The 23,906-nt window shown below is 54.6% G+C and overlaps 1 protein-coding gene across 1 annotated transcript; it reads left to right on the forward strand.

Annotated features, from left to right (window-relative positions):
* Positions 1-6,824: 6,824 nt before the first annotated feature.
* Positions 6,825-22,659, forward strand: Robo3 (roundabout guidance receptor 3). Its single transcript, XM_005378445.2, has 28 exons — positions 6,825-6,987; positions 10,333-10,659; positions 10,963-11,120; positions 11,620-11,740; positions 11,836-11,974; positions 12,278-12,405; positions 12,650-12,774; positions 13,981-14,152; positions 14,427-14,632; positions 14,965-15,046; positions 15,321-15,486; positions 15,693-15,859; positions 16,362-16,483; positions 16,661-16,886; positions 17,088-17,209; positions 17,476-17,647; positions 17,749-17,937; positions 18,596-18,619; positions 18,701-18,743; positions 18,950-19,089; positions 19,359-19,553; positions 19,695-19,833; positions 19,990-20,202; positions 20,567-20,715; positions 20,827-20,937; positions 21,126-21,287; positions 21,693-21,871; positions 22,379-22,659. Exons 1-28 carry the CDS (start codon positions 6,825-6,827, stop codon positions 22,388-22,390), a joined length of 4,152 nt encoding a protein of 1,383 aa, XP_005378502.1. The 3' UTR covers positions 22,391-22,659.
* The last annotated feature ends 1,247 nt before the right edge of the window (positions 22,660-23,906 follow it).

Below are 23,906 nucleotides of genomic sequence, written 5' to 3' on the forward strand. Positions count from 1 at the left end.
AGCCACTTGGGGCTGAGTATTTAGCTCAGCGGCACCGCGCTTGCCTGGTAAGTGCAAGGTCGTGAGGTAGATTCCCAGTACTAAAAAAAAAAAAAAAAAAAAAAATCCCAACCACTTAAAAAAATATCAGCCACTTAGAAGGCTGAGCTGAGAGGGCTGCTGGAACCAAGAAGTTCAAGACCAGCCTGGGCAACATAGCAAGACCTTATCTCAGAAAACCAAAAGCAAAACAAAATAACCACTAAAACCAAATAAAATAAAAAAACCAAACAAAAGAATGTATTGTAAGCCAGGCATGGTGGCACACACCTGTATCCCAGCACTCAGTAGGCTGAAGCAGGAGGATCACTGTAATTTTGAGGCCAGTCTGGGATACACAGTGAGTTCAAGACCAGTCTGAGTTACATAGTGAAACCCATTCTCAAAAAAGAAAGAAAGGAAGGAAGGAAGAGAGAGAGAGAGGCCGGGCGTGGTGGTGCACGCCTGTAATCCCAGCACTTGGGAGGCTGAGGCAGGAGGATTGTTGTGAGTTCAAGACCAGCCTGGGCTACAGAGTGAGCTCAAGGCCAGCCTGAACTGCATAGTGAGACCCTGTCTCAAAAAAAAGAAAAGAAAAGAAAGAAAGAAAGAAAACAAATGCAAAGGTGTGTATGCAAAGTATTTATCTGTAGCATGTTTATAAAACAAAACTCCAGAAATGAAAATCTTCATAAATAGGGAACTGATTACACATGTATGATAAACTTACACAACTATTAAATAGTCACAAAGTAGTAACAAAGGTGGAGATATGAAGGGATTCCCTAGAAATATTGATAAATCTTTAAAGGCAAGTTGGTGCCCTGGGTATATAGCTAAGAGCACAGTGCTGGCCTAGCAATGTGCAAAGCTCTGGGTTTGATCCCCGAACTGTAAAAAGAAAAAAAAAAATTAAAGACTTCAACTTTTAAACCAAAAAGCAAGTTGTAGAATGGTCTAAATAGGGATCACACTTGTATTTTCTGAGGATATTTTTTAAAATCTAGAATTATATACAAGACATCATCAGTAGTTACCTCACACAAGTAGATCTGCAAGATGAAGAAGAACTAAATGATAGGGTACAGACTTTGACTTCTCAACTTTATTTATTTATTTATTTATTTATTTATTTATTTTTTTGTCTTTTTGAGGCAGGGTCTTGCTACGCAGTTCAGGCTGGCCTTGAGCTCACTTTGTAGCCCAGGCTGGTCTTGAACATGTAATGATCCTCCTGCCTCAGCCTCCCAAGTGCATGCACCACCACGCCTGGCCTGACTTCTCATCTTATACTCCCTTACATTGTATATTTCTGCATGAGCATACTATGACTAAAATAATAAAAATATTTTTAAAACTACAAAAATAGAGCTTCTAAGAAAGCATCAGGAATAATGGAAAAAAGGAAGGACGGAAAAAGATGGAAAAAAGCAGGTGTACCAAGTTGAAGACCTTCCCCCACATTCATGCCCATCCCAAACTTCAGGATGTGACCTTGGGGCTGGAGCGTCAGTGGGTAGAGGGTATGCTTAGCACGCACAAGGCCCTGGGTTCAATCCCCAGCAGGGTGACCTTACTTCGAACAGGATTTCACAGCTGTAGTTAGTTAGGATGGGGTTTGCACTTGGTTGAGGTGGTGGATCCCAATCCAATGACTGGTGGGCCTCATAAGAAGAGATGACAGAGACACACACGGGAAAGAGGCCCATGTGGAGGTGGAGGCAGACTGGCGAGATGGGCTGGGGGTGCAGCTTAGCATGGAGCTCTTGCCTATCAGACTCAAGGCCTTCAGTTCTCCCCAGACTGGGGGGTGGGTGGGGAACTGGATCAGTGCATGTGTAAACTGAGGAATGCCAAGGATCTTTAGAACCAGCAGAAACTGTCAGAGCAAGCAAGGAAGGATCCTCCCTAGAGCCTTTGGGGAGAGCACGGCCCAGCAGACACCTGGCTTTCAGGCTTCCAGCCCCCAGAACTAGGAGAATAAATTCCTGTGGTTTTAAGGTGCCCAGTTGGAGGCACTTTGCTACAGAGCCCTTCAAGCAGTCCTAACAGAAAGGCAGAGAGATGGAGAAGGCTCATGGGCTCAGAGGGGACAGCTGTGGGACTATTTAATCTGATACAGTATATTTGCTAAACAAATGTTCTGTTTTGTTTTTTGTTTTTTTTTGGTTTTTTTTTTTGGTTTTTCTCCGGTACCGGGAACCGAACTCACGACCTTGCACTTGCCAGGCAGGCGCTTTTTGCCGCTGAGCTAAATCCCCAGCCCCAACAAATGTTCATAGTGTTCGTTCTGTGCCTAGTTTTATCGAAAAGAACCATGGAAGTTCTTGTTCTCCCTAGAGTTTATCACATCTGAACTGGGACATGGGCATTTCTGCCCAGTTACCTGCAGATTTCCAGACTTGGTGGGGTGTGTGGCAGTGTCTGCCCTGTGGGGAGAGGGGCACTCTTGGGCAGGAGGCCCTAGCTTATTATCTCAGCAGCCGCAGGGGTTGGGCCAACAAACTCTGGCTCCTGCCGGGGTCAGCTCCTGCTGTCTGCCTTCCAGCTGGGTGCCTGCTCTTTGCGCTCTGATCCCCCCTCCTGTTTGGCCCTGGGCCCCTTCAGGCTGGGTCACTGCCCCCTGGCATGGTTACTCTGAAGCCAGCAGCCCTGCTGGGCCATTCAGAGACATAGCCTAATGGAGGCAGGCGGTGGATATTAGGTTCTCCCTGCCCCCACCCCCCCAAAAAAACCCTCAGACACATATGTTCAATGTGTATTAGGTCCCTGGGAAGGGGTCCAGACAGAGAGTGATGGAAAGCTATACAGGCTCTGGGGGGATACAAATGCACTAGGCGGTATGTGTGTGTGTGTGTGTGTGTGTGTGTGTGTGTGTTGGGGGAGGCAGAGGTAGTAATCAGTGTGCAATTGAGGGGAGGGGCTGTCCTCAGACTGCCCTCGTGGGCAATCACATGCCAGCAGCTTCATCTACTACCAACTGGCATGCAGGCTTTGGACCACCAAGAAACCTGCTCACATGTCCCCCAGCTTGGTCACTGAAAACCCCCTTCTGCTGGCATGGGCCAAGGAACTTAACCCAGGATACCAAGTCTTTCCTCCAACACACACACACACACACACACACACACACACACTCTCACACACACTCTTCAGTGTACCAAGGTGAAAGCTCCTTTGGAGGCATGATTCCCCAAGTGCCACTTCTCTGTCACATTTTCTATGCTCTCTGCAAACCTCCTACTCAGACAACCACCTGGGGAAAGAAATACTTCTCTTCCTCGTCTGCCTCATCAGCCCCCGGCCCCATACTCTTTTCTGTGGCTCCACCTGTGAACACACACACACACACACACACACACACACACACACACGCACACACATGCACGCCTTCCCATCAAATGTCACAATCTTATCAGAAAAAACTCCCTAACTCTGTAAATTCAACACTTCCCATCCCCTCTGCTACTCTTCTTTCTGTCCCCTCTCCTTGAAAAAACTCCTTTTCTCTTTCCTGCCTTTCTAGAGTTTGGATTGTATATATTATTGGTCAAATACCCTGGAAACTAGAAGGGAGAGGCCTTGAACTCCATTCTGACTTTTTCCTCACCCTAAAGTGGAAGATTGTAAGTCAGCTGCATTGACACTAGATGAGGTCCCTCTGACCTCAGTGCATCTACTCAGTGTTTTAGCTGCTACACAAGCACTTCCAGTGCATGGGTTAGAAAAAGGGGAAAGATGCCGATATCACCGCAGCACGTAGGGATGGCCGACTTGAAACAGTATCAGGCCACTTCCAGGCTGCTCTGGGAACCATAAGTAAAGAGGGGAGAGAAAGCAAGGGCTGCAGAAGAGCTGGAAGGTGGGGCTTTCACAGGGTCCTCGCTGCTTGCTCTGGGCTCTACCTCTGCCAGGCCTGAGGAATCTAGGGACACTGGGGATTAGGGGTGGGGAGTAGAGGACAGAAAGGGGGAGCCTGTGCTATGGTTGGTAGGTACTTTTTCTTTGGGCCATCTGTCTTGAGTACTCAACCCTCTTTTGACTTTAGGTCTGAGTTGTTTTAAAATAAGTATTCTATTCTTTAATCTCATATCCTTCAGCATAGAAAAAATTTATCATCATGTGCTTTTAATACATAATGCATCCATTCATTGTGGGGTATTGGTACAATACATACTGTGTCTTCTAGAGATGCTGAGAAAGACGCAGAGAGCAAGAATAGCAAAAGGAGAGAAGAAAAAATGTACCAAGAAGAGGTGTGATATAGAAGAGGGACAGGAGGTTGGAGCCAGGAGAGCCCTAAAAAGAAGGAGAGTCGTTTTCACTATTTGTGCAGCCTCCAAACACAGATGACAGGGATTAGAAAACGGCCTTGCCCATGGGCTGCACCGGCTGCCTCCGCTCAGGGAACCCTGAGCAAATACATCCTGATCCCCACATAAAGGGCCAATTAACTTCACCATCTCCGGAAACAAATCCGATAACAGGGTGACAAGCCCCTAGACACTGGCGGGTCCAGTGTTTGCTGAGAGGCCGGCTGGGCCAGGAGCAAATCGGGGGATTAGGATGGGGCAGGATCTGCATGGTGGGAGGGTTTCCAGCCTTACCCACTCCAGAGCAGGGCCTGGTGCCAGGGTGCCAGATTTCCGTCCTGGCTGAGCATCTGAAGTGATGGAACCCATGTGACCAGGGTGAGCAGGGGACTAAGTAAAGGGTCCTGGAATCGTGAATGTGACGAGTCAGAGCAGATCAAGTGGTTCAATTTCTTCTTCTTTTTTTTTTTTTTTGTTTTGTTTTTCTTCCGGTACCAGGAATTGAACTCACAACCTTGTGCTTCCCAGGCAGGCGCTTTACCACTGAACTAAATCCCCAGCCCCTTCAATTTCTTCTCAACAGGCGGGGAAACTGAGGTCAACGTGGAGGGCTGGAAGGATGACATCTTGTAATTGACAAATATAGGACTGGCGCTCACTCCTGCGTTGCTCATTCCTAAAAGGACATATTTCTGATGAGGAAATATGGACTATTGCTTACCATCTCTCCTACCTGAATGCCACTTGCCCTTAAGCAAGGCTATGGAGTAAGGGATAGATGTAAAATCCTACCTCTTATATTCTTCTTATTCTACCTCTTAGGATATTAATATTAATATGTTAATATTGCAAAGAGTGTGTAGCTAGCCCCTCTCCTTTCTACCCCAACTTGTGTCAGCCTCCAGGTCTGCTCCGCTGTAAACCTGTGGGACAACAGGGCTCTTAATTCAGCACTGGCAGGTAAGGTGCTGAAAGAACAGCTCCCAGGGTGCCGGTTCCCACAGGGCCGCTCAGGGTGGCCCCTAACTGCTTTGGGCTTCCCAACCTGCAAAGTATGGTCCAGAGCCGAGGCGTGTGCACTGGGGGAGGAATCTTGGGACAAGATCCTTATCCCTTAACAACACCTAGAGCTCGCTGCTCGATCTCTGTCTGAAATACTCTGCTTTTTGACTACTCCAGGATCTGAGATTGCACAGCACATTTCCTGTGATCTGGACCGGTTCAACCACCCCCTCCCGTGTCAGAAACAGCCAGCCCACAAGGACTGTTTCACTTCAGAGCCCGACGGCAAAAACTCAGCTTCTCATTCACAGGAGCCCCGCCCCACACGGAAATGTCCAGGGGACCCTTTCTCTCCTACACCCTAATGCCACCTCCAGTCTAGAAGTGTACATGTGTGAGAGTTGGGGACTGGAAGAGATTCAGGTAGAAAGAATTCTAGAAAAGTCAGAAATAGGACAGGGCTGGGGGAGGGGGTATGTGCCGCCCCGCAAGAATGGCCACTATCAGGATTGAACAGGTTTACATGAATTTTTGCATCCATCCTGTCTCCAAAAGCATTTCCTTTACAGAAACAGCGTTGCTCTTTGTCCTAGACTCCTTGGTCCCCCTTCAGTGCCCTGAAAAATGTAAACGAATTTAATAAAACCTGTCAGAACAAGGTAATGCCAAGATCGAAATAAATACGAGTTGCCTGGGTTTCTCTGGGTCTTCCCTTCCAGTTCTATCTTACTCTGACGACCCAGAAGGAATGGTGAGATTAGGGCGTCTGGAGCAGGACTCTGGGTTAGGGTACGGTGACGAGGCGATTAGGGACCAAGTCTTGGGCCTGAGATGGAAGTCTCCTCCCACTCCCAAATCCCGATCCAAATCACCCCAGCCTCCTGCTCTCTGGTCGCTGAAGCACCTGAGCTTGGAAGGGAGTGAGGGCCACGCCTTTGCTGAACGAGCACCTGCTTGCACTTTGTCTCGGTTTCCCCGAGGGCCAGGAAAGAACAGCAGAGAATACGTGTGCTAAAGTTGCTCAGAAGGACAGGTCTGACAGTCTCATCCCCATCTCGGGCTCTTTGAGAAAGGAGGGAAAGTCTCTCGCCGCATCCAGAGCAGGACATGGGGCCGAGGGGTGCGGGGCGGGGACTCCAACGCACGCGGTCGGCGACTCTCTTCTCCTGCCCTGCGAGTGGCCGTCGGGTGGGGGTGGGAGCTTGGAGAGCTTGGAGGGAGGATTAAGCCCTTAATTACGCTGTGATGGGCGGCGAGGCACCTGCCTTCCGCCCGCCCAGCTCCCCCGGGACTTCTGCGCTCGCGGGTGGAGAGAAGGACTCGCGGCGGAGGCGCGGGACGCTGGCCGTTCCCGGGCGCGCAGAGGACAGCGGCACCGTGGCTGCGGCGGCGCGCCCAGGCTGTGGAGGGGCGCCCGGCTCCCGGCCCGCGGGTCCCGGACCCAGGGGCTGGGCTCTGAGCCCCCCACGCCGGGCCGGGCCGGGTCGCGCCATGCTGCGCTACTTGCTCAAGACGCTGCTGCAGATGAACTTGTTCGCGGACTCTCTGTCCGGGGACATCTCCAACTCCAGCGAGCTGCTCTTCGGCGGCTTCAACTCCTCGCTGGCGGCGCTCAATCACAGCCTGCTGCCTCCCGGGGACCCCGCTGTCAACGGTGAGACCCCCGGGCGGGCACGGCGGGCACCGGGATGGGGCCGGGGAGGGAGGCGGCGTGGAGCGCGAGGCGAAGAGGCCCTGTCCCGGTCCAGGCGGGCGCGCCTCCCCGGGAAGTGGGGCCAAGAGCGGCACCTGGGGGGGGTGGGGTGTCCGCAGGAGGTCCCGGGCTCCTCCCCTCCCCCACTGCCCCACGCCCACACCAGCTGGGGGGAGTCCGGGGCTGGCCAGGGGCTGTGAGGGGCGCGGGGCCGACGGGGCGGGGGCGAGCCGGCGGCTCGGAGATCCACTCAGGTAGGCGGTTTCCAAGGACGCTGTCTGCCCGCGGTGGGGAAGTCAGCTTGTTGCGGGTGTTGCCACAGAGGGCCCGGGGCGGCGATCGTTTCCAGGGAACTTAGAGCTAAGTTTGTGACTGCGGTGGAACTCACAGCCGCCCACGCCGGCGGAGCTTCGGCGAGCGGGCAGTGCCGGCGGCGAGGTCGCTGCCGCTAATTACGGTGATTAATAAGTGGCTGAGACAGAGCGCGCCCCGGAGCGCGGCGGGGAGGCCGGGTAGTGGGCAGCGCCGGTAGGGGCAGCGGGGCCGCTCGCGCCCCCTGCCGGCCGCGCCGGAACCCCGCTCCCGGGGCTCTGCTCCCGGTGTTTTCCCGCAGGTGCTCCCAGCCGCAGCCCTTCGCCCTCCCCGCTGCCGTCTAGGGGCGGGCTTTGGGCCGGAGCTTGAAGGTGTCGAGAAAGCAGACCTCCGCAATGTGTGTGCTGGTGTGTGGGGTACTCCAGGTGGCTGGGGAGGAGCCCCAGAGCCCCATTAGCATGGCCATTAGCTATTCATTAGGCTGCTGTTGAAGCATCTCGGGAGACAGGAATGACAGGAAGAAATTCCGGGAAAGGGAGCCTGCAGCTGTGTCTACGGGAATTAGGGGAGAGGGCCGTGGCACTGTATGAAAGGAGTGGGGAGGAGAGGACCGGGGGTGAGGCGGGGTTCTGCACTCTCCCCCGAGGATTCCGGGGCTTGAGCGCAGACCCCTCCCGCTGCCGTCCGGGAGCAGCGCGCCCCACGTCCAGCCTTTCCTCGATGTGTTCGCTGTACGGCCTCGGCTCGGTTAAGCTGGACATTTTAGCGAGGTATGGCACAGGGAAGACAGGCATAGTCACATTTGCCACCGAGGAAGCAAACGTACAGAAAGTGAGTGGTACTGCAATGGTCCTAGCCAGCGTGAAGCAAAGTCTCCGCTATCACAGATCGCAGTCCGCTTCCGTTGCGTCCCAGAGTTACGGCCGAAACCACAGAGGCCGTGGTTAAATAGGGTGTGCTGGGCAGGAAGAGCCTGCGGTCGCGATAGAACATTCGTAGACCTCATCCTCGAGTTCTGGCCCTGGCACTCCCACATTACAGATAAAGACACTGAGATCAGAGAAGTTAAATAATTTGCCCAAGTTCTTAGCTCGGAAGTCTAAGAAGTTCAAAAGTTCCACCCGGGTGTTTCCAACCAAGGGGGGGGGGGCTCTTAACCACTGGGTAGAGTGGAGCGGAATTGGGGCGGGGATGGGAAGGAGATGAGACGGGGGAGCGGCAGAGGGGTGCATTTAGACGAGAGAAGACTGAGAAAATTACTTTCCCACGTGAGAGAGAAACGAATTTTGTCTCCAGTCAGTTAAATAAAATCCAGGACAGCGCCAGCAAGTGGCAATCCGTCCAGCTTTGTCTACGCAGAATTTCTAAGAGGAGGAGCAGGAAATAAATCTAATCCCACACTGGGTTTGGAAGCTAGAGGTCCCTGAGGATTTGGGAACAGGGTGCGAGGAGCGGGGCGATGTGGGGGCAGGGGAGAGGTACAGGCGCGCCCTGCAGTCCTCGGTTATTTAAGGACACCCGATTACCGAGGCTGCAGCGGCACCTACTGGGCTGTTAGGCTTATAAATCCTCTTCGGAAGGCGGGACCGAAAGGGGAATACAGTATTTTTAAAAAAAATACTTAGTGTTTTTAAGAAACTATCCAAATTTTCAATATTGACTGGTTTTTGGCGTATAAAGTCTAAAAAAGAACAACAAATTCCCATGTGAGCTACAATGAAAATACCAATAGCAGTCTACAAAAAAATCTTTACTTCAGCTATGATACCTATCGCAAGCTTCTTACATGACCACAGCACACTCCATACACATGTATCACCTGCACTGGTAGCACATGTATTTTGGTTTCTGGCATTTTCGGAGGACATGCTTGACATCTGGCTGGTCTTGCTATTTTGTCAGGAGGTTCTTATTATATTATGCAATGTGTGTTTAACAGGAACATAAAATATCAATAAAATAATTAAATTCTCAATGTGTATTGCATATTTAGAATAATCATCAACATTTTCACATCAGCTGTGTACTTGCTTACAAAACCTAAGGGATAACGTCAGAAAGAGTACAGTATTTAACCAGCTCGGAAATCCCAAACTGTGCCACAAGGGTGAAAAAGGCCAAGTGTGTAGATCACAGGAGAGGCAGGGTAGAATATGCAGACTAACTGATCCAGGGAACCTTGGACCTAGAAGAATTTTTTTCCCCAGAGTGGTTCTTGGCTACATCAACTAGTTGATTAAGCTGTTGAAAACTATGCCCCTCTCAGGAAAAGGAGTGTTACTAACACTTCTACTCCCATTTGCTTGCAGTGCCCAAGACATCTCAGGACCCCTGAAGTGAACTAGCATTATCTGGGGTGTCACAGAGGCCAGGTTAAGAACCCTTTCCTTCTAGTCTTGGGCCCCAGCCTGATGACTCACATTGTACTTTTCATATGAGACACAAGGCCAACCCACATTATTTGTTTCACCGATCCTGGGCCATACAGAGGAGTTTTTAAAAAAGGGTTGTCTCTGTGCGCTGTGCTCGGCTGCACACTGAACAAGGACATCCGCAGGACAGGTGGAAGCCAGGCAGGACGCTCGCCATACCCCGGTAGGCTCTCCTCATCTGCACTTGGCAGGGGAGGTGGTCTTCAGGTGGGTGATCCAGAAAGCCGACTTAGGAGTTTGAGTCCTGATTTCTCTACAGATCTTTTTTTTTTTTTTTTGGTTTTTCTCCGGTACCAGGAACCGAACTCACGACCTTGCGCTTGCCAGGCAGGCGCTTTGCCGCTGAGCTAAATCCCCAGCCCCTCTCTACAGATCTTCTTGTCTTAGGCATATCTTTTCCACCTCAAGGAAGTGTCAGCAAGGAGATACTGGAGCCTGTGGAGGAAGAAGAGGGGCAGGCGGGCACTTTGTCTGTAGGAGCAAAGCCTGGAAGATTAGGTGACCGGAGGGTCTCTTTCCGTGTGAAGTTTCAGTCCGAGCTCTCTCCGCCCTCTGCCCGCAGGGTCAAAGGTTGGGCCGGAGGATGCCATGCCGCGCATCGTGGAGCAGCCACCAGATCTCCTGGTCTCGCGGGGCGAGCCGGCCACGCTGCCGTGTCGTGCCGAGGGGCGCCCCCGACCCAACATAGAGTGGTACAAGAACGGGGCGCGTGTGGCCACTGCGCGCGAGGACCCGCGCGCACACCGCCTGTTGCTGCCCAGCGGCGCCCTCTTCTTCCCACGCATCGTGCACGGGCGCCGCGCGCGGCCGGACGAGGGCATCTACACCTGTGTGGCGCGCAACTACCTGGGGGCAGCGGCCAGCAGAAATGCCTCTCTGGAGGTAGCAGGTGAGAGGTCGCCGCCAGAGCCCAGGGGAGGCGGGGGCGCACGGGCCGGTCCAACCGAGAACAGCCTCGCGGATCCCAGCCTATTCCAATCTTCCTCCTCCGAGCTGAACTGCCGCCTTTGATCTCCAAGAGCTCCAAGGCCCGTACCTGTACCACGGCCAGGTCTGATTCTATCCTGGCATTTTGAAACCTGGGCAAGAACTCCCGGAGACAGTACTTACCGTGTGTTATCACCCAGGTACTTCACACCACACTCTATTCTTCTGAGCTTTCTCCCCACACGACCTTCTTCTCTCTCCTCAGTCCTCCGCGAAGATTTCCGGCAGTCTCCTGGGAACGCGGTGGTGGCAGTGGGGGAGCCGGCAGTGATGGAATGTGTGCCTCCCAGGGGCCACCCAGAGCCTTCTGTGACTTGGAAGAAGGACAGTGCAAGGGTTAAGGAACAGGAGGGAAGGATCACGGTGAGAGTTGGGCCATTGGCTCTGGTCTGGGACATTGTCTCACAAGAAGGAAACCTGACCCTAAGGGTCCTGGGACTGGAGAATAATGTCTCCTGCTGGGATGGTGGGAGGTTTGAGGTCAGGGCATCAGATGGTCAGAAGCTGAGAGCCAGCTGTCCAGTGAGAGAGAAGAAGGGCAGGGTGGAGTTGAGGTAAAACAGGCCAGGAAAGGTGGTGTACACCTGTAATCCCAGGCTGAGGCAGGAGGACTGCTTTGAGTTCAAGACCAGCTGGGGCTACATAGTGACACCCTGTCTCAAAAAACCAAAATGTAAAAAAATTAAAAATAAAGAAAGGAGAGGAGCATGAGCTCCCAGGGGCTGCAAATCTGATATGTGGTTCAGCTTCATTGGTTGTTTTCATGGGCTCCCTCTGAGAACTAAATAAATGTTGCACACACACACACACACACACACACACACACTCTTTGGTGGCGATCATTACCGTTATTACTCTGCAGATACGTGGAGGAAAGCTGATGATGTCGCATACACTCAAGAGTGACGCCGGGATGTATGTGTGTGTGGCCTCCAACATGGCAGGAGAACGGGAGAGTGGGGCAGCTGAACTTGTGGTACTGGGTAGGCACCGGGAGCTGTGGAGTTGTGAGGGTGGGTAGCCCAAGAAGGAAGTCACTGTGCAGGCCCCTGACTGTTCGCTGGCTCCCACTCTGCAGAGCGTCCCTCGTTCCTGCGTAAACCAGTAAACCAGGTGGTCCTGGCTGATGCCCCTGTGAATTTCCTGTGTGAGGTGCAGGGAGATCCCCCGCCTCATTTACGCTGGCGCAAGGAGGATGGGGAACTGCCCACAGGCAGGTGAGAAGCTCCTTCCTTCTACCCGTAAGAAGGCCCATGTAGTTCAAGGGGATATTCTGCCCCAGAGAGCTGGAAAACAGATACCCTCCCACTGGAGAGTGCGGAGCCTCTGTGCCCCTGTTTCCCAGGGCCTGTGCTCCTTGCCCTATGCAGTCCCCACTGTGTCTGAGTCCTGCCTTGCCTTTCTGTACCTACTGAGTCCCGCTTTGCCTCTCTGCACTCTGGTCTTGGCACCTGTCCTGAGCGAGAGAGGAGGGCTCTGTAGCTGTGGCCAACCTAGCTTGGGGGTGGGGAGTGGAGCAGGTATGAGATCCGGAGTGACCACAGCCTTTGGATTGGGCGCGTGAGTGCTGAAGATGAAGGGACTTACACCTGTGTGGCGGAGAACAGCGTGGGCCGTGTAGAAGCCTCCGGCTCCCTCAGTGTTCATGGTGAGGCCTCCACCTAGGACTTGGGGCGGCAAGGGCAATGTAAGGGCAGGTGGAGGATGGGCTGGAGAACGGGGCAGGAAGGACAGTGCGAATGTGGGTGGGAGGCCTGAGATTTCTGGAGGAAGAGAGAGGCACTTAAACAGACTTGAGCAAAAGCCAGGTATGGGCTCCTCTCTCCTGTACCCTCACTCTCCCTTCTTAGTTCTATTGAGTCCCTGTTCCTTTATCTTGCTCCTCTTCCCAGTCCCACCCCAGCTGGTAACCCAGCCCCAGGACCAGATAGCAGCTCCTGGTGATGACGTGGTTTTCCAGTGTGAGACCAAAGGAAATCCCCCACCTGCCATCTTCTGGCAAAAGGAGGGGAGTCAAGTAGGTAGCCCACCCCACTGTCCTGCCCACCAGCTTTGCCTTCGTGTCTTATCTCCCTCCCTGTCCCTTCCGCAAGCTTCTCTCAGGGCTTCTGTGTTATCTTTGGTGTCCTACCCACAAGAAACCTGCAGATTATTTGGGAAGATGAATCAAGAAAAATGGATATAAAAGACCTAGAACATTGGATACTTTCTAAAATCAAAAATAATATAATAATATGTTTAGGTAGTAAGGGACAGTCCAGAGTGGTAAATCTTTGGAGAATCTTCTTGTTTGGGGCAAAAAAAAAAAAGTTCCAGGAATGCAACAAGTCCAATTAGATGACCCTCCCCCAGGCCTTTTGGGCCTTGGCTTTTGGACATTACATGATCCTCTGGAAACAAATTATTTATTTATTTACTTACTTACTTTTTTTTTTTTTTTTTTTTGGTTTTCTTCCGGTACCGGGAATGGAACTCATGACCTTGCATTTGGCAGGCAGGTGCTGTGCCGCTGAGCTAAATCCCCAGCCCCATCAAGTATTTAACTGGAACATTATTCTTCCTATGTGTAACTTCCTGTTCCAGAGGAAGCTTACTATAAGTAAACCAACCACAGGTCATATGCTCACTGGGAGAGCACTCTTTGAAAATTACAACATCAGTGACTCCCTCTAACGGAAAGATGAGAATTTTGCCACTAGGAAACAGGGTCAGTCGAAGAAATTAAGTCTGATTTTCTCCCCCTACTGGGAAAACAGGCAACACCCTAATTTCTCCCAAGTCCACAGCCACAAGTTTCCAACATCTTCTCTAGCACCGGCAACTGGTGTATTTTAATGAGATTATCACATGAATGAAGACGATGATGATCATAGAGGTGGGAACAGGTGTCAGTCAGCTTTCCTACTTCCTGTGCATCTATCTAAAGTGAAGTGACAAAGCCAGAAACACATGTAATCCTCTGAATCCTCTGTAAGAGTCAAATTTGCAGAAACTGAGGCTTAGATTTGCTCAGTTTGCCAACTAGAAAGTCACAGAGGGAAGTTGTCCCCCAAATAGTCTAATTCCTTTATTTTTGTAAATAGGCCACCATCGCTTCAGTGGCTGGGGGCAGTGTGAGCTAGAGTCGTAGGGATCGTCTAGACCCCCAGAGGGACAGGATTGGGGAACGGTCTCTGCCCCTCAGGCTGCTCATTGCCTCTCTTGGTTCCTTGCTCTGTCCCAGGTCCTGCTTTTCCCTAATCAGTCACTTCAGCCCACGGGGCGCGTCTCGGTCTCTCCCAGAGGCCAGCTCAACATCACTGAAGTGCAGAGCAGTGACGCTGGTTACTATGTGTGCCAGGCTGTCAGCGTGGCTGGCAGCATCCTGGCCAAGGCTCTGCTGGAGATAAAAGGAGGTATTTGCTCAAAGAGAGGACTGGACCCATCATCAGGAAGGACATGGCCTTAAAAGCTCAGTTTCTCTTAGAAGCTACGTAATAGCATGGCGGGGGTATGGGATGCTCCTATGGCAAGATCTTAAAGTTTGGAAACCAGGAGCAGAATGGTCCCAGGCCCTCTTGGATCACAAAAGGGAGTAGGGAGGCAGAAGGAAGCTGAGATGGAGGATAAGGGACTGGTTGCCTGACCCTAGACTCCTTCCCTGAGTTGCCCAAGTTCTTCCTCTCTCAGCCTCCTTGGATGGGCTGCCTCCCGTCATCCTCCAGGGACCAGCCAATCAGACCCTGGCTCTCGGCTCCTCTGTGTGGCTGCCATGCAGAGTGTCTGGGAACCCTCAGCCCAGCATCCAATGGAAGAAGGATGGGCAGTGGCTGCAGGGGGATGACCCCCAGTTCAACCTAATGGCCAACGGCACCCTGTACATCACCAGAGTGCAGGTGAGTGTCTCCCCTGGGGCCCTTGTAACAGAATGGCAACCTGGTCCATATCTGCAACTCTAGTAAGTACTCCCCGGCCCGCCCCGGGCCTCTAACCCCATTTCTTTCCTTTTTGCTTTTCGGTACTGGGAATCAAACTCAGGACCTTGTGCTTGCCAGGCAGGCATTGTGCCACGGAGCAATGTCACCGGCTCATCTCACTCCATTTCTACCCTTCTGCTCTCTCAGACTTTCCAAAGTATCCAGCATCTTCATCTTTCTGTTACCTGCCTCCACCCCCTCACCCCACCCTGCTCCACTCCCAGTGTCCTGTGCTCTACCCTCTCCTACAGGAGATGGACATGGGTCTCTACAGCTGTGTGGCCAAGAGTTCCATAGGGGAGGCCACATGGAGTGGCTGGCTTAGGAAGCAGGGTGAGTTTCTTCTTCATGCCCTTGTTCAGCCAGCACCTGTCTCCCACCCTGCTTCGAAGGTACTCAATAACTCCCCGCAACCCCAGGGCTGATTTTATCTTCCAGATGCCCTGGCCTTGGTGGTGGGGATGGGGGCAGATGGGAGTAGTGTTTACTCTGTTGCCTTTTGACCATCGCCACTGCCACGGTTCCACAGCTCCTCCAGGAAGGAGACAGGGTACACTGGGGCCATCTTTTCCCTATCCTTCTACTTAATGATTATCTACCACTGCAGAAGATTGGGGAGCATCTCTAGACCCCCCTACAGAACCCAGTACCCCTCCGGGGCCTCCCTCTCAGCCAGTGGTCACTGAGATCACCAAGAACAGCATTACCTTGACCTGGAAGCCCAATCCACAGGCTGGGGCCACAGTCACCTCTTATGTGATAGAGGCCTTCAGGTATGGAGAAAGTTCTCAGTGACACCTGGACAGTTCAAAGGAGGGCTCCCTGTGCCCTTTGGGTCCTTGCTACTGTGGGGAGGGAGTCTCCAGTTCCCTCTCCCAAGGTGAGGAGGCAGTAGGGTGCCACGGACGATGGGGGACGTGGAGTAGACAGGTTGGGGGTTCCTGGCTTAGATAACCCTGCCACCTCATCGCCCTTGTAGCCAAGCAGCTGGGAACACATGGCGGACAGTGGCAGATGGTGTGCAGCTGGAGACACACACGGTCAGCGGTCTACAACCCAATACTATCTACCTGTTCCTGGTACGCGCTGTGGGAGCCTGGGGCCTCAGTGAGCCCAGTCCTGTGTCTAAGCCTGTCCGCACCAAGGGTAAAGTCAGAGTCCCTGGGCTGTGGGGATGACGTGTAATACACACAAGTTCCCCTCCTCAGACCATGACACCATGGAAAACCAGAGAGTTCTTTCCTCCTATGCTAGGCCCAGCCTGGACTAGGAGGTCATGTGTCCCTGTCACAGTGGAGGGAAGGAGGGAAGCGGGGTAGGCCTTCATTTTGGTAGCTGCTCACTTCTGTGCCTTTTATCCATCCATAATGGACTGTTAAGGCCAGAAGGGACCTTAGGGGGTCATCTTCATGTTAGAAATGAGGGACTGAGGCCTTTGAAGAAGGCATATGTAGTTATGCAGAGAACGTCCTGTTAGCTGGACACCTAGGCCCACCTGTGCAAACGACTCCCTTGATCAGCCCCGGCCCGACTCTGATGTACTGAGTGGTATGGTCTGTGGGGCAGGGTACAGGTAGGGCACAGATTCATTCTCACATGTGTCTCCTCGTCTTTGGTGGCCCTGCTGAGTGGGCTCTTTGATCAACAGACAACAAACCATCCAGGCCAGTGGAGGACCCATGGAGAGGCCAGCAGGGCCTGGCTGAAGTGGCTGTGAGAATGCAGGAGCCCAGAGTCCTTGGCGCCCGGACGCTGCAGGTGTCCTGGACTGTGAGTGTGGCACAGGGATGAGGGTAAGGGTGAGGAGGATGAAAGAGGACATGAGGGCATCCAAGATGAGTATGGGGGAGGGGAGATGAGTGGCTAGAGAAGGTGTTAGGGGAAGGGCTGGGCCTGGAGGATGGTGTGGCCCCAGCCTCCCCTGCCGGATTACCTCATCTCCTGTAGGTGGATGGCCCAGTCCACCTGGTACAAGGTTTCCGGGTGTCTTGGAGGGTAGCAGGCCCTGATGGGGGGAGCTGGACAGTGCTAGATCTACAGACCCCAAGCCAGCAGAGTACTGTGCTAAGAGGACTACCTCCAGGGACCCAGATCCAGATCAAGGTGCAAGCACAAGGCCACGAGGGGCTGGGGCCTGAAAGCCCCTTTGTGACCAGTAGCATCCCCGAGGAGGGTAAGGAGGGGCACAGAGCTGATGACAGCAGGGAGTGGGGAGGAGGCACGTTTGCAAGGGGAGGGCAAGGAGTGGGGGGGAAGGGCAAGGAGAGTGGAGGGGGGCTGCCTCTCAGGTCCCTAGGACATAAGAGCAGAAAGGAGGAGGGGAGGTAGCCTGCGTTGACTGTCGGTGTCCTGGTCATGTTTCACTCTGGCCCAGCCCCCAGTGGTCCCCCCCAGGGAGTGACGGTGGCCTTGGGGGGTGACGGCAACAGCAGTATCACTGTGTCCTGGGAGCCTCCACTCCCTTCCTTGCAAAATGGGGCCATCACTGAATACCAGGTACTGCGCAGGGGTTGAGAAGGGACTGGGTGGGTGGGCCGGGAAGGGCAGGGAGAGGGAGAATCCATGGCCCAGGACGAATGTGGAGGGAATGCAGGGCTGGCACTGGGGCTGGGATGAGCCTGGGGGTGATGCAAGAGGTTTCAGGGTGTTGTCTGCAGGCTGAACGATGCCTGGCTAAGCTCCCTCTACGCTTCGGAGCCTCAGGTTTCCCATGGGGTCGGAATCCCATCCCTGACTCTGAACCCGGTTCTCGGCCTCCCTAGATCTGGTGCCTGGGCAATGAGAGCCGCTTCCACCTCAACCGGTCTGCGGCAGGCTGGGCTCGCTCGGCGACACTCCGGGGACTGCTGCCGGGTCTGCGCTACCGGACCCTGGTGGCAGCGGCCACCCGCGCTGGCGTGGGCGTGGCCAGTGCCCCGGTGTCGGTGCAGCTGCGTGAGTGGGGCGGTGGGCGTGGGAGAGCGGGGCTGGGAAGCTGCGTGGGCCTGCGGGGCCTGGAGCGACCCCTTCTCCCTCCCCTCTCGGATCCCCCACAGCATCCCCGCCGCCGGGATCGGAGCCGGGCCTTGAGGTGGGCCGGGGGCCAGCGGAGCGGCTGGCGAGGGTGCTGCGGGAGCCAGCCTTCCTCGCGGGCAGCGGCGCGGCCTGCGGGGCGCTGCTGCTCGGGCTCTGCGCCGCCCTTTACCGGCGCCAGAAGCAGCGCAAAGAGCTCAGCCACTACACTGGTGAGGGCCGGGCTGGGGCGCGGGGAAGGCCGGGAGCGGGCGGGGCAGGTGGGCGGGGCGTGCGGCCTTAGGAGGGCGTGCCTGCGAGCTCAGCCCGGAGGGGCGGGGAGGGGGTGGAGCCGCACGCTCGAGGCAGGGTGGAGGTTGGGGGGCGCACTGCGAGTGGCGTGGTGTGGCTGGGGGGAAAGGGTGGACTAAAGGTAGGCAACACCTGGATTTAGGGAGAAGGGGAGACATGCAACTCAAAAGCCAGGAGAAGAGAGTAGGAATTGCAGCTCAGTCTCTAAGTAGAAGGCACGCTTCCCGGCAGGGGAGGGGGCGGGACCTGGCCAGCGGAGTGTGGCTGGGATCCCAGGCAGTACATTGTGAGCGGGGTCTGTATGGCAAGTAGGGTCCACTGCAAGGAGGCCACCTGATTTCTGCTACTCCTTAGTGAGGGGCATCTCTGGAGAGGTGCTGAAGTCTCAGAGGTCAGTGGTTTCCGGTCATGGCTACATATAGGAATTATTTGGGGTGCTTTAGAACAGTTCTGAGACCCGAGTTCTGATGCAGTTTACAGTAGACTTGGGACTGGGCCGCGGAGTGGCCAAGCACGTGGGTGTTTCCGACCCCTCGCCTCATTCCCCTCTTCTTTCTCCTACGGGTTCCTTTTCGGAAGCCTCCTTTGCCTACACACCTGCAGGTAAGCCTTCTCTGCCGCAGTGGGGTTCAGACCCCCAATACGGGCCCTGCTCTCACTGGTTCTCCCCCTCATCTTCCCCAGCGTCCTTCCCACACTCAGAGGGCCTCTCTGGAGCCAGTTCCAGGTAATTCTCCTAACTGCCTCCCAAGGATAACTGCTTCCACCGAGACTACGCCTTCCTCTGCGGGCCTTCCTGCCTCCTTGCTGAGAATCTCCATCTCCCACCTCCAACGCCGCCGTGCCTGTGCTGTGACTGCGCCTTCCTCACCTTTGCTGACTTCTTCAGGTTCACCTCCCTCGACTCTCACCTGCTCCCCCCGCCCCCAACAGGCCACCCATGAGCCTTGGCCCTGCCCCCTACCCGTGGCTGGCTGACTCATGGCCCCACCCCTCCGGAAGCCCTTCAGCCCAGGAACCCAGGGGAAGCTGCTGCCCCAGCAACCCTGACCAGGAGGACAGATACTACAACGGTGAGAAGTTCTAAGTCCTTCAGGGTGCCCCCGCCCCAACCTACTGGGGAGAACTGAAGAACCCCAGTCTTCCTGAGGTTGGTCTTGGATGGAGGGTGTGTCAGGGGAGCAGACCTGATCTTTATTTTGTCCTGGCACGGAAGGTTTGGGGTGGAGGGGGAAGCTGATCCTCTGGGGTCCTCCTTTGCCCTCCTTTCTCCTGTGGTCCTATGGTTTTCTGTCTCTGCCCCCTGCCTCCTCCCTTGGGCCTCCCTCTTTCTCCTCCTCAGAAGCAGGAATCTCCCTATACCTGGCTCAGACTGCCCGAGGCGCTGCTGCCCCTGCTGAGGGTCCTGTCTACAGCACCATTGACCCAGCAGGGGAGGAGCTACAGACCTTCCACGGGGGGTTCCCCCAACATTCCTCTGGGGACCCAGGCACCTGGAGCCAGTATGCTCCTCCAGAATGGAGTCAGGGGGATGGTGGTATGACCCCATTCCTTACACCCTAATTTAGCCCTATCCAGAGTACCGTGCACCCTGACACGCCGGCACCCCGCTGAGCCCTTCCTTCTGACTCGTCTCATCTCTGGCTCTTTCCTGTTATCCTCAATCTACTCTTCTCAGGAGCCCGGGGAGGCAAAGTGAAGCTTCTAGGAAAACCTGTGAAGATGCCCTCTCTGAACTGGGCAGAAGCCCTGCCACCACCTCCTCCCTCCTGTGAACTGGGATGCCCAGAGGTGCCTGAGGAGGAGCTGGAGGGCAGGTAAGCACGTGGCCTGCTGCAGAGCCCCATGTGTGGACCCACCAAGACCTTCCGCAGAGATGCTGATAGAGGAAGGGAAGGGGGCAGTGGAAAGGGCAAGATATAGGTATGGGAACGCCGTGGTCCTTCCCTTCCTTTCCTGCTCTTTGCCCCCAGCTCAGAGTCGGAAGAGTGGTGCCCACCCATGCCTGAGAGAAGCCACCTGACTGAGCTCAGCTCCAGTGGAGGGTGCCAGATGGCTCCATCCCGAGGGGAAACCCCCTCTCCTACGCCCTCCTATGGACAGCAGTCCACAGCCACTCTTACCCCCTCACCACCTGACCCTCCCCTGCCCCCCAGTGACATTCCCCATCTCCATCAGATGCCCAGGTAGGGAGGTGTGTAGACCTCACATATCACAAGCCCTCTGTACATCCCTGTTCAGTGCCTGGGTGGGTGGATAGCTGAATCTGGGATCCAGAGGTCCCAGGACGTGTCAGGGTAGAAGTGTGACATGGGGAAGGATGCCAAGGCTGACAAAGTCTCTCACTGCCTTCAGCCTGGATCTTTGTTGGATGAGTGCAAGAATTCCAGGGCATCTCAAGCATGGCTCTTGTCCAGCTCCCCAGCTTGGGAGGCCTTATGGGACAGTGGGCTAGGTCCTTCTGAGTGTTAGGCTGGTGTCTGCCACAGGACCTCGAAGGTTCTTGGTTTTTGAGGACTGGACAAATGAAGAGGCCTCATGTCATTGCAGGAGGGCACCCCTTGGGCCCAGTTCCTCTCTCAGTGTCTCCCAGCCCAGTCTGAGTAGCCACGAAGGGAGACTCGCTGGCCTGGGTGCTGGCGCCACAGCCTCCCAGCTCAGCCCCAGCCCCATGCCTAGTACTACCCGCAGTGCCCCAGGTGAGTCTGTAGACCCTCGCTTGCCCCCACCTCTCCCTACCCCTCGAGCTTGTTTTTTCCTTACCTGACCCCCTCCCTTGCCTGTCCTCTCTCCATCCCCTGATGCTACAGGGAGAGCCCTTCAGGTGCCCGGGGAAATGACTCCTCCACTTCAGGGACCACGTGCCCGAATCCGAAAAAAGCCCAAGGCTCTTCCCTACAGGAGGGAGCGCAGTCCCGGGGGTGAGGGGACCTTGAGCCTGGGACATGGGAACAGTCAGGGAGGGAGGGAGAGGCAAGAGACCAAGGATGAGCTCTGGGGGCTGGAGCAGGCAAAGCCAAATCGTGGGCCATTCATTTGCAGCTTCCCGGTGTCAGGGAAGGAAGGTGGGAGGAAGATTAGACTCTGCTGAAAACAGGTCTCTCCCCAGACTTGCCTCCACCACCCCTGCCACCACCAGAGGAGGAGGCGGGGTGGGCCTTGGGGCTGAGAGCAGCAGGCAGCTTGTCCTCCTTGGAGCGGGAGCGCAGTGGGGAAAGAAGAGTGTTGCAGGCAGTGCCCCCCGGGGCCCAGCGGGGACCCCACCAGGATGGTAAGGAGGGCCAGGGTGGCCAGAGGGGACTGGAGGCTGGGCCAGGTGGTACCCAAATCACCCTTCACCTTCAGTGGGGTTCTTATATCTGGTTCATGTAAAAGACTCTTGTCTCTCCAGCTGTCTTTGAGCAAGTCCAATATGTGTCCTTTCTCAGGACTGAAGCCCAGGGGGCTGGGAGCTCTGTCCTCGCTTCCCCAGGGCTCCCCACATATTTCTGAGCCCTCATTTGTCAAGGCCGTGTCCCGGGCACTGTGCTTCTCCTCAGCACCCAGCATGGCCAAGGCCGGTGCCCGCTCCTCCGTCATCTCCCTGCGCTAGGATGGCAGTTAGTGGGGCAGGTGGGTGAGCAGGGATGTGGAACCTCTTGCCCGGACCCAGTTGCCCTTCTCTGTTTTCTTGCAGAAGACGCCTGGCTCTCATACGGCAGGCCAAGCTTCCTGTCCCGGGGCCAAGGCACCAGCACCTGTTCCACAGCTGGGAGCAACTCTTCCAGGGGCTCTGGCAGCTCTCGAGGCTCCCGGGGTCCTGGACGGAGCCGGAGCCGGAGCCAGAGCCAAAGGCCAGGACAGAAATGTCAAGAGGTGGGGACCAGAGACCGCAGAGCAACGAGAGCTGAAGGCTAGGGTGGGCAGACTGAGAACGGGGAGGTAGGAGAGGGACCGGGGAGGGGTCACAAAGAGGAGACTGTGTGTGTGTGAAGGTGTCCTTTGGAAGAAATGACAAGAGGGAAAAGCATAGAGTGCATGTGTGTAATCCCAGACACTTGGGAGACTAAAGCAAGAGGGCTGCAAGTCTGAGGCCAGCCTGAGCAACTTAGACCCAAAATAAAAATCTTTAGAAGGCTGATGATACACTCTCTGTGGTAGAGTGCCTGCCTAGCGTGGGAGAGGCCCTGAGTCTAACCGCCAGTACAGTGAAAAATGAACATGTAAGAAAAGGAAGAGGACAAGGTGACTCAGCCTAGAGAGGGGACAGGGTATTCATAGGAGAGTTGGGTTAGGAGAAAGACTGATCCCGTCCTCTGACCTGTTTGCCCTGGCCTAGGGCTTTACAAGACAGCCAGCTTCTCTTTGTCTCTCTGTCTCCAGGAGCCAAGATGACCCTTGATGACGTCATGAGGCTGTAGAGAGTCCTGGGGGCAGGGGGTGGGGCTCCTGCCCTGGTAAATCAAAGTGTGAACCGAGAGGAGCAGGACGGAGCCCTCGTCCCTCCTGCAGTGATGCCTGTGGTTCCCAGAAGCCCCTTGGCCTCAGTAGCTTCAATTGGTTTGGAGGTCAGCAAGCCAGCGCTTCCCCTTGTGTCTTGTTCTGACTGAGACTTGTTTGTGTAAGAGTCAATAAAGAGGGTCTGACCTAAGCCTTGGACCATCTGTCTGTTTTGTGTGGTGTGTTGGAACGAAGGGGGCTGTAGGGGCTGTGGCAGTCTGTAGGTCAATGTGCATGAGTAGATTCTGTGTGCTCTTGAACATCCATCAAAAGTACTAGGTAAAGACGAACACTAGGAGACACTGACCTGTTCTGCCCCACCAAGGAGCTGAAGCCCACTGTCCCGGTATAATCACAGGGCCTTTCCAGATAGCCAGTGAGCAGACACCAGCCTCGCCTCAGAGAACAGAGCCAGGCCCTTCTTTAGCTCCTACCTCTGGGGTCTGTCCGCTTTTTTGTAAGGGTATGTGGTCATCACAATAAAAGTGAGTTCTAAAAAACCCAAAAAGGGAGGAGGGAGTGCCAGGCAAGGAGAAAGTGCATGTTTCTGCATGCTCGGGACTCCCTCAAGGAGGATCTGCCAGTGGGCACTCCTTGCCCAGTGTGGGCCCAGAGGCGATTGATTTGGCTGACACGGAAATATAAAATCTGGCCATGAATGCCACAGGCCCTATCACTTGCAACTGCAGCCTACTCGTTGGCTGCCTAAGAATTGTTTCCTTTTCCCTTGCTCCATCCTTGGCTTGGTGACTGCCGTGGACCTGGAGCGTGGCCTCTGCCCTCCGAGCTCAAGCCCCAGCCTTACCCTCCATGTTGACCCAGATGTGTGCAAATCCCCCTTTCTCTTTCAGGCTGGCAAACAGAGTTGGGGTGTTTACAAAAGGAATTTTACCAGGAAGCTCAAAGAAAAACGAAAACCCCCAAAAGGTAAAGCGGATAATATGGACGCGTATCTGAAACTGATTCTTCCTAGGAGCGTGAAAAGCCAGCTCAGTCTGGCCTGATGGACGCACACCCAGCCCCCGTCCCACCCAGAGTGGACCTGCTTGGATTGGAAGATTAGTACCTCCTTACACGGCCTGCTTCTGGATCAGGCATCTTCCTGTGGCCCTGGTCATGCTCTGGAGCATCCCCGCACTTGTGGCTTCAACCCCTGACCTTTCCTGCCACATGTGAACACAGGCCTACCTGCCCCCCACATTTAGTTTCAGCGGCTCCCACCCACGTTCGTCTCTGCTCTCAAGCTTTATTGCAAGAGTATTTATTCACGAGCCAGCCACAGTGGTTCTACCTGTGGGATTGAGCTTCTTTGCCTACTTTTAAGAAACCATCTGGGACTCGTTTCTGAGGAGAGGGACTGGGACTGCAGAAAGCTAGAACTGTCTTCTCAGAAGCTGCCAGGGCTAGCAGA

The sequence above is a fragment of the Chinchilla lanigera genome, unplaced genomic scaffold (genome assembly GCF_000276665.1).
Source record: "Chinchilla lanigera isolate Chin_1 unplaced genomic scaffold, ChiLan1.0 scaffold00011, whole genome shotgun sequence".
Lineage (NCBI taxonomy): Eukaryota > Metazoa > Chordata > Mammalia > Rodentia > Chinchillidae > Chinchilla > Chinchilla lanigera.

Bases quoted from the DNA above. Each gene is read 5' to 3' on its own strand.
- Robo3 (XM_005378445.2), top strand. From the start codon at position 6,825: ATGCTGCGCTACTTGCTCAAGACGCTGCTGCAGATGAACTTGTTCGCG. The intron at 17,210-17,475 runs GTACTGCGCAGG...CGGCCTCCCTAG, and splicing joins GGGCCATCACTGAATACCAG to ATCTGGTGCCTGGGCAATGA. The intron at 18,620-18,700 runs GTAAGCCTTCTC...CATCTTCCCCAG, and splicing joins CTTTGCCTACACACCTGCAG to CGTCCTTCCCACACTCAGAG.